Genomic DNA, 17,482 nt, shown 5'->3' with positions numbered 1-17,482 from the left:
TACAATTTTTTAAAACATTAGGCATCATACTGGCAATATACTGCTTAGTATGCAGTATGCCATTCCAAACACAGCTCATGATCACATCTAACTTGCTCCTTAACCATTAAAAAGCTACCTGTCCAATCTGAATATCTATTGAAAACAACCAACACTTAAAAAAGATAAGAAAATTCATTTAAAAATAATTAAATCAACACTGATACCAATCACATATCAAACACAGACGACTGTTATCTTTAATGTGGACGTTTTCACATATTTTATGCCTCTGGGCTGTGAATTCAACAGTATTCTGTTATCTACTGTAGTGTTCAAGCAATAATTTTACAAGAAAATGTTCAGTTAACTAAGGCATCAGAAGTTTTCCTCAATGGTACATTCCACTGCATATTCAATCTTTTCAGTAATCCATTGTTTTGTAATGTTCAGTTTTTTTAAAGCATTCCTTTGCTTGGAGACCACTGTGTACTCAGATCATCCAGGTGTTTTTTAAAATCATTATTGTTTGAATTATTTAATGATTCATCATGAATTTAAGCATGTGCTAAAGAATGTTTGGCCTCAGGAGCGACAGCAGAGTAGTTTGTGAAAGACATTCCTGAACTCCACATTGAAGGCAGTGTAGATGATGGGGTTGACGGCGCTGTTCACGTAACCAAGCCATGTGACCACACTGATCAGCGTCGGCCCGATGTCACATGACTCGCACAGCGCCTTAGTCACATGGACCACGAAGAAAGGAGTCCAGCAGGCCAGAAACACACCTAGGGAGGAGAAGATCATGTTAGGAGTTTATGTATGTCCTTACATTGGTAATTCTTCCAACTCTTTCATGTGCATGATTGAACAGACTACAGGCAGCAAAAGAGCTAACCGTTTCTGGCTCGATGTGCCTGTTATTATTTTTATTTATTTATTTACCTCTATAATAGTGTCCCCTATTTTTTTCACCTATTGTTACCTTTTTATTCGGCTTTTGTATTTTTATTTATTTTTTCATTTATACTATTATATTGCAGCGCGCTGATTTCACACCAAGATTTCAGTCTGTGTAAGTTGTGCGGGAAACAATGGTGACAATATGATCAGTGCTTTCATTGCCCTGGAAACAGCTTTATACATTTTATACTTGAAAGGACTTCTGTTAGAAAGCAATTGTCATGTTAATAATCTGGGAGCAGCAGGTGCCACATCAAACCATAGAAAGTTTTTATATATTGCAGAACGTGACATTTTAGTGGTGTTTTCATCACCTGACGACTGTCATTTAGTTCTAATTTCTCATGCATTTATTAATGACTTGATTCGTTATTTTCACATAAATGAACATTCAAGCACACTGATGTATACCTGCACAGTCTTGATTTTAAAAACGTTAGATCATGGCAAGGCCAGCATGGCTGCTCACCAGTATGTGTTTTGGATGCTGGAGTCTCTTAGAATCATTTTAAAGGGACAGTTCACCAAAAATAAATAAATAAATAAAACTTGTGTCATAATTTACTTTGTCTCATTTCAAATCAGTTGTGGAACACAAACGGAGATGTTTTAGGAGAATGTTTATAATGCCCCCAAGATGTTTTCAAGTATCTATGCTAAATCCAAATATGTTAATTCTCTCTTTTTGCATGTAGAACAACATAAAAGTGAGTAAATTATGACAGAATTTACATTAATCCCTTAAGCAAAAAATCCTTGGTCAACCAAAATGAAATAAAACAGGGGTGCTTTTACCTAAAGCAACTACGGTTGCAAAGTCTGTCGTTATCAATAAAGTTCAATGGAACTAACGACCATAGTAAGCTAACAATGCTTTTGGGAAACGCACCCCAGATCAAGAAACACAAAAAACGAATACAATTTTAATATGCAGCTTAAAATGCACATAAAGCTGCTGTTATGGAAGCAGGTTTGCACCACTAAATAAAAAATAAAAGAAGGTAATTGCGACTTTTTTATCTCGTAATTCTGACTTTTTACCTCAGAAGTGCATAATACAAACTCAATTGCGATTTATAAAGTCAGAATAGTGGGATATAAACTCGCAATTGCGAGAAATTAAGTCAGAATTGCAAGATAAAAACTTGCAAATTCTGACTTTTTTCTCACAAAAGTGAATTTTTAGCTCGCAATTCTGACTTTTTTTCTCACAATTCTGACTTTTTTCGGCAAGTATAAAGTCCAGTTCTGAGGGGGGAAAAAAGACTGATATGTTCTAAGATTTGCGAGTTTATGTATCACAATTCTGACTAAAGGTTATTGCACCCAGAGTCCGAAATTGTCGTATGCGGTTTTTTCGTTTTTTCTGTATTCGTCATCCTTTCCTATCAAAATGCTTGCTACGGAGCCTGATCCGAATTTTTTATGACAGACGAAATTTTGGAGGCAGTGTGTAAACGTGATTGACACAACGTGAGGTCTTATTTATTTTTTAACGTGCGAAAAATTTAGATGGAAATTTCGGACTCAGGGTGCAATGACCTTTACAGTAATAAAAGTCACAAAGTCAGTATTGCAATATATAAACTCGCAATTGCATTTAAAAAATGTCATTTTTTTATTATTATTTATTCAGTGGCAGAAACGGGCTTCCATATGCTTTAGACATTTATGTTGTGAAAAGCACAATACCAAAACATTTTAATTGAATAGATACATACCCACAACCACGGGCAGCACCTTCATTGCCTTCCGCTCTCGTCCGCTCACCCTGTTGCTCTTGCTGTGGCGACGTCCAGTATGAGGCTGATGGTTCTTCCCCACACCATTCTCCCGTCCGCTCTCATCCTCAGTGGCATGCTCAGGGTTCTCTGCGTCCGAAACACTGTCCATCTGGGTAGTCATGGGGTCACTCTCTGCTGCCGGCATTTGACCTTCTGCTTGCTCATCTGTGGTAAGGGTAACCGGGCTGGCTGGGGAGATTGGAGTAGTCGGGGTAGCGGTGAGAGATGTCGGACTGAGACCTGCAGGCATGAGGTACACCACCTTCTCCCTCGCCCGTCCCTTCTCCTTCTGTAGAGCTGCTCCTAGGCGTAAAGACAGGCTTCTACGGCCTCTGGGTGGGCGGTGGAGGTGCGACCGGCTACGGCCAGAGCTCCATCGCTTTAGTCCCCTGAATATCCAATAGTACAGGAGGAGCATGACAGGGCAAGGGACGAAAAAGGAGCAGACGGAGGAGTAGACCACAAACTGGTTGTCCTCCAGCTTACACACATGGGGGTCCCTGTTGGGTACCTGGTTCAAGCCGAATATGACAGGACTGGCTACGCCCAGGGAAAGCACCCAGGTGGCTGTGATCAAGGCTAGCTGACGAACACTAAACTGGTTCCTGTTGTATTTCAGAGGGACCACCACTGCAATGTACCTGTAACAGAGATGTAGATAAAGTAATAAGATCTACTGACACCTAGTAGGATAAATATAATGATAACTATATTACACCAGTGGACAATAACATTTTGTTTTTAAAAGTGTGCGCTGCAATTTTGTTGTCTGCCACTTTAAATGCTCCAGCTCTTTAAAGCAGGATGGATTCTGATTGTCTGCCTGCATTTTTATTGACTTATAGTCAACAGAATGTGTTAAAAGCACCATCAAAATAAAGTGAAACCCGTGTGTAAGATAAAAGATAAAAAAAAAAAAGAGTAACATCTAATCAAGATTAATAAATATATAACAGTATTTTAATTTTTGGATGAACCATCTCTTCAAGACGGGATAGTAGAGAAAGTATTTTGAGGCAAAAAAATGGCACAGTTGAGTTTGATGAAATGTTCAGTCAGACACAATTCACTGTTTTTCTACCTTTATTTGTCTGCTTTTAATGCAATTACGTTGATTTGCTTGCAAAAGGTTATGTTTATGCGTAAAATCATGATTGACAATTCTTTAAAGCATGTTTTGTGTTTGTTAATCACAGTGACCCGCGAGACAGTGGAAGATTCGAGTGCAATCATTTTAAATTGCATGAGACCTCATAAGTCTGATTCATCTTTTCAATCATCTACACCATTTCGACCCCAAACCTTTGTTTTCATCCTCAGAGACAAGCTCGCTTTTGTTTTAGTATGCGTCAAAGACAGACTGACCATGCTTTGCCTAGGTCTGGGACCTCTTGAAGTTGTTTCATATTGTTTATGTGAATCAGTGATGCTTGATGCACTGTGCAAGTAATGAAATTCAGCTCCACGTCGTGGTTTCATTAGCATCCCGTTGGACGCCAATCACACATAACCACCGATTTAAGATTCACTGTGTGAATGCTCAGAGAGGCACAAAAGAGACCTGCTGAATGTTAAAAAATCATTAAAATCATATAAATGTTTAGGGACCACCACAAGAAACGTGTACTGTAGATAATCTGAATGGACAAGCTACTGTATTCGTCTTTTTACAGTGTTGGGGGGTATATGGAAGGCCATTTCCAATTTTACATTTTATGTGTATATGTTTGTTTTAAGCTTGACTTTTTATGTGGTGGAAATGGGCTTCCATAGAGGTAAAATGGCAGTGTTAGGCATTACTTACCATAATCATTCTGTTCATATTTTATAAGTTAAAGTTTGAGTTGTTTTTAATAGAGAGTGGTGGGTGAGCAGGTGTGTGTGTGGGTGCGTGTCTCACCTGTCCACACTAATTGCACATAGATTCAAAATGGAGGCAGTGCAGAGCATCACGTCCATAGTCATTAGGGCATCACAGATGTACATACTCAGGGTCCATATGCCTCCCAGGAACTAAAACACACCCACACACATAGACAGAGAAAGACAGAATGTATAAGACAACAGGACACATACACTCATCTATAAGTACCTGCCAGTGGCATCAGTTCCATATATATATATATATATATATATAAACATACAGTATATGCAAACATAAATAACTATACTCATCCAAAACTATTAAAAACAATATTCTTTAAAGTCATTTTCAAGGTCATGTTAGTTAAGTCTTCAGGGATCTTTTGGGAGCAGATGGTGGGTGTTTATCACTCGATGGTCTTGACTGACTGCAATTAAAGTTTGAATTCATTCAAAGAATGAACCAAATCCACTGTTAATTCAAACTAACCATACAATAAAGACAGGGAATCACTCACTGCATCAAGATTCACTTCACAGACACACAAACTTTAAGGGCAAAAATTCACACCATGAGACATTAGAAATAGTCTCCTGAAGAACACCAAAATGGCATTAAGTCAACATGAAATCAAAACTGACCCTGTATTACTTAATACATGTTTCTTGGGTTATTGTGTTCATATTGTATTCATTACACTGATTAAAAATCTTAAGAATCTGTCTTAAGAATCTTTTCCCAAATTAATTGATTTAAATAACTAGATCTACCTTTTAAATGACTTCCCTTTCCAGTTGACATCAGCAAATCATCTTATTCTTCAACCCCACCACTGTAAAGCGTTTCACAGTCCGGTGCATAAAACCATCACCAGTGCCGTAGGTTTCATTTGAACACTGACAGGCACACACAGTCCCCCATGTTAAACAGAAAGTGCCACACAATCATTTTCAATTTTATTTATGTTCAAGAAGTCTAGCTGTTTGAGACAATGTAGTGATTTGAATGACTCAATTACTGATTTCAGTCATATTCTGCTCATTCATTTCAAACACCTTGCACTTGTCCACTAGTAACACTTCAATGAGGAATAATTACAAGCTCAACACAATCTGAATGACTCATGAATTCCCAGAAACCCTGTAGCGCTCATTGTACCAGCATCTCCTACTGAAATCTTTTCAAAGATGATAAAAAAGACAAATGACTGGGTGGACAATACGCTCAGTTCGTTCCATATCATCATTCTGGCCTTGAGAGGGACACTTTATTCCAATTGCTCCAGTCAAGACTGTCCCAGTAAGAAGTAGATTGCATGGATAAAAGCATCAGCTAAATCAAAGTTTAGTGAATTAGTGGTCTGAAACATAGAGGAGGAGTTTAGACCGTCTCTCGTTGGTCATTGGCACTCACCTCAGAGTAGACGTAGAGCGGGAGGACCAGCACAGCCAAAAGAAGGTCGGCCACAGCCAAACTGACGATAAAGTAGTTAGTTGCGGTTTTAAGAGAGCGTTCGGTTAACACACTGAGGCACACTAGGACGTTTCCCAAGATGATGATGAGGATGAGAGGCACGCCGCATATCAACGCTAGGTAGTTGTACCTCTCGTGGGCTGTCGCTGGGTCTATACTGGGCGTCACATTGACCATGGTGCCCTGAAGTTCAGCTGCCAACCCGGATTCAACATCTGTGAGAGGGAAAGATTGACACAGTGGGGGCTGTTTGTAGAGATGAATGGGTCTTTGTTTGTGTGTGTAATGTATGCCAATACGTGTTTGTGTTCTTGCCCATATGTTACTAGGAGAGGAATTATGACAAGAAGAGGCCATAAATATGAACAAGCGCCCTCATTTCACAGTCGTTTATATGCAGAGTGCTTGGAAATGCAGTCATATGTCTTCTTATTTTTGGACAGTAACAGACTCTATCTCCATTTGTCATTGAAAGCCAACTAAATGTTGTTGTTTTATGCTGACAATGTGTTCAGATGTTTGTATCTGGTTCACTTTCATTCTAGTCAAAGTTCTTACCTTGAAACTGTCACAATCAGACAGGATTTTTGGGCTTTGTAGAGTATGTCGACTTGTCTGGCGTCTGAGAGTGTTGTAATCACATTTTGGAAGTGTGTGGGATAAAGTTGACTCTTTACGTCAACAGCAGCCATGTTGAAAGAGTTAGCACTTTGTTAATGCGATCTGAAAGAGAAGAGAGGTGATAATTGAATCTTCTCTTTATATAGGCATCATTAACAATGCGCATGACTTACATGCGCTGTGAAAATCAAGTTAAAAAAGGACCCATATGAGATTGAGTTTGACATCCCTGAATTACCGAAGAGCGGTGATGACTTCAAGTTTTTCCGTCATAAGACTGTCTGGTTTCACACACAAGCTAAAATGTGCCAAAACTGATTTGCAGCTGTATACCTCACGGTATATTGAAAATAAGTTTGAAATATCTTTTAGACATTTTTCACTGTTTAACTGCCGGTTTAATGGTTTGTTTAATAGCTGATGATATCATTGTGACATTCTGGAATTAGTATTTGAAGAGGCGCAAAGACGTAATATAACATTTTTGGGTCAATTTAAATGAGTTGCACCAAATATCAACTTTATGAAATTGGCTGTCATCATGCAATTTGCCTCAGTTTATTCTACGAGTGACACTTTGGAGTATGGGATCAGAGGATGCTCTGCTTCTGTGATAACGGGCTGTTTGAAATTCTCCCCTCTCGCAACAACAGGTGAAGGTTGCTATGACAACCTCCAGTGTGTGTGTGTGAGTGTGTACCACAATGAAGACGGGAGGCACTTGTGAACATGTACATAAATAAAAACCCAATCAAACCCGTTCCAGTTCACATCACCCTTTGGTAACTAATGAATATGTTCAATTAGAGAAGTCTCCTTGATGTTATCGTTTCTTCCCCTGCAGCTTCTTCTCTTGGAAGTCCATAGTTGGAGGAGTTGTGCGCCATTTCAGATTGAATTGAGAACGCCTTTTAAATTCCAATTTAATCTTTAATAAACATGATTTGATATTAATTGTAATTCCAAAATGAAATCAGGGAAGTAGAATAAAATAAATAGCTGTTTGTATAATTTTTAGTCATATTTTATTCACTGACACGCATAAGTTACTAATAAACCTGTTTCCATAAACACAGTGTGAGGTATTTACAGAAATAATACTAATATATTAATGTTAATGTTATTCATGACCAATTTTAGATATTTGATATATATTTAATTATATTTCATAAATTAAATAGAATTATATGGGCTATGGCAAAACAACATAGAATGCATTATTTTACAGTATTAGTTATGTATTTAAGCTTAAAAAAATAAAAGTAATATAAGTTTTCTGAAAATAATTTAGTGGACATTTTGTGAAATGTGACTAGGATTAGAAAATGATGGAATATATACCATACTTCCCCAGTTGATTGATTAAATTAAGAATTTACTGAAGTTTTCTGAAATGTTATGCTTTAATATCCAAATGAGGGATTATCTAATTCAATATGTGCTAATTTGCATATATTTCCAGTTCATAAATCTGAACATTGTTGGTTGGGGAGGGGGGTATGTTTTAGGTATGAAATACCTTCGGACTATAGAAAGGAATAAAACTGTAAAGTTAGAAGAAGTGGAAATTTCTTGCTTTTCAAGAGAGAAAATTATTTTGAGAAAACAGACGGTAACACTTCAGCATAGGGACCAATTCTCACAATTAACTAGTTGCTTACTAACATGTCTATTATTAACATATTGCCTGTTTATTTGTACTTACAAAGCACATATTCTGCATGACCATATTCCAAAACCCCAACCCTACTAAATACCTTAACAACTATTAATAAGCAGCAAATTAGGAGTTTATTGAAGCAAAAGTCATAGTTAATTGTTTGTTACTTCAAATAAAGTGTGATCAAAAAGACAAAATATATACTATTATTGAAATCTACAGCAGCAAATAAATAAAGTGTAATAAACACTTGAACTGTTTTAATGCTTTCTTGCCACTAGTCTGAAACATGTTATGAAAAGCCCAAAATCTCACAACTGACAAGTACATAAAAAACTACATTTTTGCCATGGTCATCTTCTTCTATCCTTCTTATTAAATTGATTTGTAAAATGTCAAATTGATATGCTGTTCATGCTGTGCCAATGTGCTCTAAGGTTTTCTGGTTGCATGGATCACACACCCTGCCATTATGAGGGTATTAGCAGAAATCTAACAATCACTATGTGCTGACTGTATAATCTCCCAAAGTACAAAGGTAAACAGACACAGCATGCCACTGGCAGTTGTCAGTCCGGTAATCTATCCCCATGCTTCTCGTACCCTGCGTTCTGCTTGTAAATGTCATTCCAGGCAGGACATCCCTGGGTAATGGGAACAGCAGGGAAATGAAGAAAAAGTCACTCACACACCCTGGTGTAAGTCTGTCGGACCAGAACGTTTCATACAAGGCACACAGATAACATAACCAACCATCTCACCCCTGTCCCAGAACATCCTTTCAGGAGAGCCGTCAAAGCACAAATAGACTCTTACTGTCTAGTTGACAGAGGACGCCTAGAATAATTTCATTAGAAAGTTTGAAATGCCATTGTCACATTGGCGTTCATTCAGGACTTGGAAGGTTGCATCTCATTACGTTCCACCTTCAAGCATGAACTGTTTGATTTTGCACATATGAGTCTACCGAGGCCAATATGAGACGCTTTATTGGGATTAAGTTCATGCAGAAAGGTTGTTTCATTACAGGTGGAATGATTTAAGAATTAGTCTCTTTAGCGGAAGTGCCCTTTAGAGGCTTCACATTCTCTGACCTTCTGAAAACGTTTTTGTTCTGCACATTTCACAGGAACAGTACATTTTGGTGTCCCTTGACTTCTTGTGAGAGCACTAAAAATGTAAATTCCGTGTATAAATAACAAAACTATTAGTTATGTTAGATTAAATTCCAGTAAGAAAAACTACATTTTTTAAACACATGAACTGTATCTCATAGATTTGACTGTCATAGTAAATATTTTTTCAATAAAAAAAAAAAAAATTGGATAACCCTGTAAACCGCATGATATTTCCAGTATATTTTTCCACCAAAAAATGTATCTGTGACACATGACACGTGACATGATGAGAAATATATTAGGAAATATGAAGAGTTCATTTGCAAAAGCAGATGAAGTTTTTTCATTGTGCATTCCAATTAATTTCAGTTAAACTGCAGTTGGGTTATTTTGATTAGGTACAAAATTACAAAAAAGTACTAGCTAACTAACACGATTAAACACAATAAAAACAGCATAATATAAAACATGATTGTCTTCCTTTTATTCTGTTTGTACAGCTATACTGACTGCATTCGATGTGTTCAACCATTCAAAACTGCTACCCAAATTATTGTAAAAAAATAAATAAATAAAATAAAATAAACGTTTTTAATTTACAGGAGATATAAGGATACTTTGGTTAAATTTGTAACTGTTGTTTGCCTTTTTATTTTTTAAATATAACATTATTATTAAATTATTCTTATAAAAATAAAAATAATTAATTATTGATGTTATAAATTGTAATATTTAAGATATATTTAAGTTTGTTTATTTAATGTTTATTGCTACAAAATTATAAAGACAATGTTTTAAATTATATTTAGACATTTTACAAACTTTTCAGGAGTTTCGGGCCAATGTACATAACCATATTTTGGGGACAAATTTGTCCTTTGACGATCTAAATTTGAGAAAAAAAATAAATGGAGCTGACAAAATCTGTCCTTTCAGGACATTTAATAATGTAAAAATTATGTATGAATTCAGTAAATAATGTTTGTTTGTTTGTTTCCAAAACTGCCAAATGTTTTCTGTCAGAGAAATGTGAGTATGTATTTGTATGACTGCTTAAATATGGCCATGTAAAGGCCACTATTGCATTCATTTCCCTTTCTCGGTTATGCTCAATTAATAAAAGTGTCTTTTAGTATTGAGATACTGCTCTCACCTCCAGGAAGGTTCCGTCACCAGCGATGGCAGCCGGCTTTAATTATAGACAGAGAATTTCAGAGCTGCTACGATCCTCCATAATGGGAACAATGAAGAGTGATCAAGGTAATTACTGCCTATCCTTTCTCTGTATTATAGTGATTTTTTTCTAAGCTAATCAGAGCGCATCAGTCTTTTTGTAGGTGTTCAAAAACTTTTGCTGTGTCTTTGTGATCATTCTGTCCAGTAATAATGTTTGCACAGTATAAGTGCTGCCTTATTAGTGGAGGTTAGTAAAGTGTCTTTTGTTGAGTTCTTTTTAAATTGCTGCAGAGAATAAAGAGAGAATCTGCTACGCCAGACTGAGGCATCTCAGCCGTCAATGAGAGCTGGTCAAGGTTCTGGAAAAAGTGTTTTTCACCCTTAAATGGTTTGATTCATGAGAAGTCTTGAGAGGCGGCAGATCAGGTGATGGCCTGTGGCATTTCCTTTGTGTGGCTGAATGTCTTTTTGAAGATTTATAGCCATGAGGCTCTACAGGAAAACATTGAGAGAGCAGGAGGAGAGATAAATGAGGAGACATTCACAGCAACAATAAAAGCTCCAGAGGGCGGTGAGGCAATGATCTGTGTTAAGGGAGGCGAACACGTATTAAAGTGTGTGTATTTTGTGTGTATGTTTGAGGGGCTGTGAAAAACAGAGGATCAGATTACAAGGGAGCCAATAGCTAATATTTTTAAGTGTGTGTCTGTCTTTGAATATCTTATAATATCTGCGGGTGGTGATGGCGCAGTGGATAAGACACATGCCTTTGGTGTGAGAGACCCGGGTTCGAATCCACTGTGAGACACCAATGTGTCCCTGAGCAAGACACTTAACCCCTAGTTGCTCCAGAGGCGTGCGACCTCTGACATATATAGCAATTGTAAGTCGCTTTGGATAAAAGCGTCAGCTAAATGAATACATGTAAATGTAAATATCTGTCTTATAATATTTTTAAATAATCCGTATTTAAAATTTTTACTTGAAATCAAAATTAGAGATTAGTTTAGACTACGCAATCTGTAATAAGTGCAATAAATGTTATGACTGTTAGCTTTGAGTAAAGAGAAAGCTATCTTTTAACATTAGCATTTATCTCAATGGTACTTGCTCAACAGCCAAATGTCAATTCTTTAGCCAATCACCTGAACCGTAAATGGCATGTGACTAATCAATCAATTATGATACACAAGAAACATCCTGACAAATGTTTTTTCCCCATGAAGAAAAATTCAGTCATTCCAATAGGAATCCACACTATGGCATTTTTGCGCAAAGGCGGAACATTTTCCTCTTGTGTTCAAGTTGGTCATGCAAATTCGTTGCATTGACCAAAAGAAAATGTTTAATTAATTAACGGTTTAGACTTGAGGACATCTATATGCTAGCCAGTGTAGTCCTTCAATTAGGTGGTATAGCAGCATTAGCATTAGCATGTAGCATGTGAAATCCTGGAAGTCTTTCTCTTCCAGGACCAAAACATTTCATCTAGCACTATCAAAATTTTCAGACAGAACGCATATTTGCTTTTAAAAACATGAGTCGTGGGAGATGGGATGGGATGGGAGAAAAAAAAATTTTTTGATTGAGTGTCGTGTTTTTAGAAAGCCATGTTTTGCGCAAGACACTGTAAGAAACGCAAATGCAATAGTCAAATACACGTTTACATATAAAACAATGGACAAGTAGTGCAATGAAATGGAAAAAGCTAGTAAGCTAGTACTTTATGGTATTTCCCAAGAACCAATTTATAAAGTATGTGCACCCATGACTTATCACAGATTGACATCTTACATGTCCACAATGTGTCGAGCAGTATCTGCATTAAGCCAATAATGAGCTAATGACAGTAAAATGTCATGGGTTAATTAAACATGCTTCAGACGTAATCGACCAAAGCTGTCACCAGTCAGTCGCTTTGTTAAATGACGTCATCCCACCACAGACTGTGATAAGATTTCAGCTTCTGTTCATTTCATGCTGACAGATATATGAAACACAGGCAGTCTAATGTACTCCAACCACATTTGTGTCTCATGACAATTATCCCACTGTGAGATCTTGGTCATTGATTTTCATGTCTCAAGTCTTGTAGATCAACTGCTGGCTTATCTAGAGCCCCTTTCACAATCTTGCTGTCTCATTTGGCCAATTAGCATTCAACACACATTCGAGATTTGAAAAAGAACAAGCACAGTTCAGCTCTTTTCTGAAAAATTCAGGTTTTATAGGTTTTTGCTGTGGTGGGAGTGATGTTATAGATATAACCGATGCATTGTGTTTTGCAAACCTGTTTGTGAAAGCAAACAAAGATCTTCACTATACCAATTAGGGACATTTTGTTGGCACCCACATGGTGAAATATCATTAGGGTTGTGAATAAACTCAACGGTTCGGTGGACCCAGTGCAGCTGTGATTAGTGCGAGGTCACAGTCTATCAGACAGCACCCTCAGACTGTCAATTAGAAGGTCTGAGATGGAGAAAAAAAAAAAAAAAAGCGAAATGACGGGACAAAGCAATTTTAAAATGAGATAATTATTCTGATGGCAGGAGAAGATTAGATGCGATATGGGCTGGAATCGGTCTGAGGAACAGCAGGCTCCAGATCATAGTAGCTTTTGGTTATTAATTAATTTGTGTGTTCTGAGGGACTGATGATTTACAATCTCTGTTGGATTTCATCTTAAATGCTGGCAGTTTGTGTTTGAATATTTCCAATAAATGGCCTAATGAACGAGCCTATAAAAATGCATTTCTTGTAAAAAATGTTAAAATAATTAATTTAATGGTTATTAATTAATGTTAAATAATTTAAAGCACACTTTTGCTGATAATAATCATTAATCTATTATGTGATGTTATTTTCTGCCAAAAAATATTTTTTATAAAATGTTCGTTTTCTAAGGTAGAGGTTTGGGGCTGCAGAGTGGTGCGAAAAAAAGAAAAGAAAAATATTCTGAACATTTATTTTATTTTATTTTATTTTATTTTGGAATTGTCAAAACAATGTTATTATAATATGTATTAAACATTTATATATTTATTATTTATTAATATTTATTAGATATTACTATATGTATTAAATGTTACAAGTAATTAGAACTGAATTGAAGACGTTTTAATCCATCATTTAAAAAGAACACTGTCAACTTAATGCAAAGTTTTAATACAAATACATTTTCTAAATAATATCTTAATAACTTAGTACAATGATAATTAAAAAGCCAATTACTTAATTTGTGGGAAAAAACATATTGTCTTTAAAATAACTAGCTTACGTTTTTTTCTTATAAACACTTTCAGTGTCCCAGTAATTCAAAAGGCTTATAAATCATTCAGAATGAGTTTTTTGAAAATCTAAAGATACACCACATTTCCTGTGAGGGGTAGGTTTAGATTAGGTTATGGTTGGTGTTGGGTGATAGAAAATACCATTTGTACAGTATAAAACCCATTACACCTGTCCACGTAAACCATAAAACCAACGTGTGTGTTATAGGAAGAGGGTCCATCACAAGGGGATCATCATTTTGGGGCTAGATTGATCACATGGATTCTTTTCTATTCATTTACCAATCTGGACCCTCTTCATCACGGCCCCACTTTCCGCTTTACTCCATGAGAATGGCACCTACTGCGAGCTAGGAACCATCTGCCAGGATGGCACTTGTATGAGTGAACTCTTCTCTATCACTATCAAACACTCACATCAGACTCTCTTCACCATGGTCAGATTACTATCAAACACCCCAGCTTCAGCGTTACCCAGCGCCAGGTATTTATGTCCCCCTCGGCTTTGTGCCAGATGGAGCCAAGTGGCTTATAAGTACAAGATATGATTGACCTTTTCCTGCTTGATTAATGCTTGATTGGCACCCAACAACGTGAGTTGCCCTTTCAACCAGGATTTAGATTGAGCTCTGTTTTATCTCTAACTAAGTTCAAAAGAAGCATCTTGTAGATCCGCAGTTTAAACTTATCCACTCATGTCTATGCTAATTTTTTAATTTGTCTGAGCTGAGGGAATAACCAAACATACTCATCTACTGTAAATTGTCCACTCTCTCTCTCTGTCATACGTAGCTTTGGAAAATCTGATTAATTTAAGTGAATCATCTCTTTCTCATATATAAGGCTGAAAGGTCTGATTCATTGTAGTGAATCTGATTTCTCCTGATTCATTCTGGTCAGTCCTAAATTATCCTTTCATTCTCACATTTATCGTGCTGATTCATTGTAGTCATTGTAATTTAATTTATTGTGGCTTATTCTAGTCAATCTTAAATGATCCTCTTATTCTCTCTCACAAATATAGTGCTGAAAGGTCTGTCTCATTGTTGTGAATCTGATTCATGCTAGTGAATCCCAACTTATCCTTTCTTTTTTTATTTGTACTGTAGCACTGAAAGGTCTGATTCAAGTCATTGAATCTGATTTGTTCAAGTGAATCCTAAATTATATTTTCTTTCCGATATGAAATGTTAGAAAGTCTGAGTCCTTGTAGTGAATCTGATTCATGCTAGTGAATCAGAAATTATTCTTTCTTTTTCATTTGTATTGTAGCACTGAAAGGTCTGATTCAAGACATTGCACACACATTCTCGCTCACATATAGGAATATATATAAGTCTGATTCGTTAATCCTAAATGAATCCCAAATGATTCTTTCTTCATATGTAGCACTGGAATTCATTATAGTGAATTGTTTCATCCTAAATTATCCTCTCTTCCTCATATATAGAACTGCAAAGTCTCTTTCTCAAATATAGAACTGGAAAGTCTGATTATGATTTCTAGTGAATAGGTTCATTTTTATAGTTAATGTAAATGAACAGACTCTTTTTTTTTTATTTAGAACAAATTCAGTTTGTGTGTATTCATTTAAAATACATCATTGATTAAATGATTAATTACACCACTTTTATTTATCAAAACATACTACTATCTTAAATTACTGAAATGTAGTTAGTTACTTTAACACTTTTAAACTTTTAAAAAAAACTTTTTCAGTTATAAACGTGGTTAGCTACAATTTCAAAGACAGTTCCCAAAACTGATGGTTAATTGAAGCATTGAGACGAAGAACCATACAAGTCCATATTTTCAAATTTTGAGTAATAAGATTTTTTTCATTTGGATTGAAAAATGTGTCCACAGTGCAAATTCTCTATTGATTGTGTTTTGTTCATTCCTGACCTCAGCCCTGACCTCTCCATACGGCTAAAGTGTTATGCATATTTTCATATACTGATCAGAGACCAGTGTATTTCACACTCAATGATGTAATTTATTCTCAACCCACATTGCTGAGGGGCGTTTGACAGTCATCACCAAGGGCCTGAAATAGCATACTGATCTACTTCCTGCACCTCTCAAGAGATTCTTCAGACATGTAGCATAATTGTGTATATTACACTGAACAATCGAAGGAGGGGGCTGGTATAGGGGTAGGGTGGGCAATAAATAAAAAGTCTGCCTACTTGTGGTCCACATAACCATAGCAACGAACCTGTGGCTTTCAGTGCCAGATGTTCACCAGGAATTTAATTGTCTGTATTTCTTAACTAATTGCGTGAAGAGAACCATAACTTTTCAGGGCGGGTGGCATGGCAAGACTCTAGATGTAATTAAAAATCACAGGTTCCTCATCGGGTCATTGAATGAACATCGGATGAATGATCAATGTTCTGCAGATGCCGTGCAGAGGCGTGAGATTCCTAGTGAATGCTGACATGCTGTCAGAGCGTTTCTTTGAAGGCTGTTTGTGTGTCTTGAGCAACAGGTGCTAAACACTCCATTACAGCCACCTGTCTGGTTCCACCAGTGTGGTTCTGTTGGATCCGCTCCACTGAGTCTCCGTCACCAGAGGAAATAGCAACCTAAATGTGTCTTTTTGACCAGCAACAACAGCATGACAGCGGTGGGGGGGGGGGGGGGAGATTGAGCTGGCACCGGACCCACGATTGGACACTTTGTGTGTCTGTATGTGTGTGTGTTGAGTTAGTTGCTATGGTTTCTAAAACGCTGTGTGTACAATATGTACTTCACATTGGTAGTGTTAATGATCCAACCCATCTTAATCTCATGAGAAAAAGTAAGGATTTTATGAGTTGGCGGTTTTGTAGGCGATTCATATGAAAACATGAAATGTATGATTGAGTACAAATTAGCCACTAATTGGGAAAAACGTAAGAGGTTATGCTGAGTTGTTTTGGAATGAAACTTCTGTGTAGGTTTAGATTTAGTAAAGGGCACAAGGTTCACTGATTTAAATAATTGCCTTATTTTGATTTATTGTGAATACAGTTGGAAACGAATAAAAAAAAAAATACACTTTCACCAGAATTCAGTTTCTCATTTTCAGTTCAATAAAAATATTCCTTTTTCACAGTATAACACCTAGTGATAAAGAGAAAGAGACGGTGTAATATTGTAGCTTTAGTTTAAAAAGCTAAATAAATATATATAATAAAACAAAATAATAACACAATAATAATAATACACCTGGTGACAAGTGAGTCATGTTTTAATTACTCATTAAAACAATTAATGTAGCCTATTTAATGTAACTATTGTCTCTATTCGTTTGGTTTAGTCCCCCCCCCCCCCTCCCTTTTTTTGTTATCTTCCATTTGTGTGCAGTTTTCTGACATTTTTTTCTTTACATGTATAAATCTATGTGAATGTGTATGTGAGTACACTTCTATTATATATATATATATATATATATATATATATGCGTGTGTGTGTGTGTGTGTGTGTGTATATATATGGTAACACTTTATTTTACGTTACATCTATTAGTTGCTTATTAACATGCATATTACTAGAATATTAGCCAT

At 36.4% G+C, this 17,482-nt stretch overlaps 1 protein-coding gene across 1 annotated transcript; it reads right to left on the bottom strand.

The window, feature by feature from the left end:
* Positions 1–564: 564 nt before the first annotated feature.
* On the bottom strand, positions 565–6,240 carry drd4-rs (dopamine receptor D4 related sequence; the record flags this gene model as incomplete). The annotated part of the gene is made up of 4 exons (XM_079403396.1): positions 565–767; positions 2,664–3,367; positions 4,627–4,739; positions 6,004–6,240. 4 exons carry the CDS (start codon positions 6,238–6,240, stop codon positions 565–567), a joined length of 1,257 nt encoding a protein of 418 aa, XP_079259522.1.
* Between the last annotated feature and the right edge of the window lie 11,242 nt (positions 6,241–17,482).

The sequence above is a fragment of the Barbus barbus genome, assembly GCF_936440315.1.
Source record: "Barbus barbus genome assembly, chromosome: 42".
NCBI lineage: Eukaryota > Metazoa > Chordata > Actinopteri > Cypriniformes > Cyprinidae > Barbus > Barbus barbus.
Note: the sequence above shows the minus strand (reverse complement) of the source record. Positions and strands in the feature narration are given on the sequence as shown.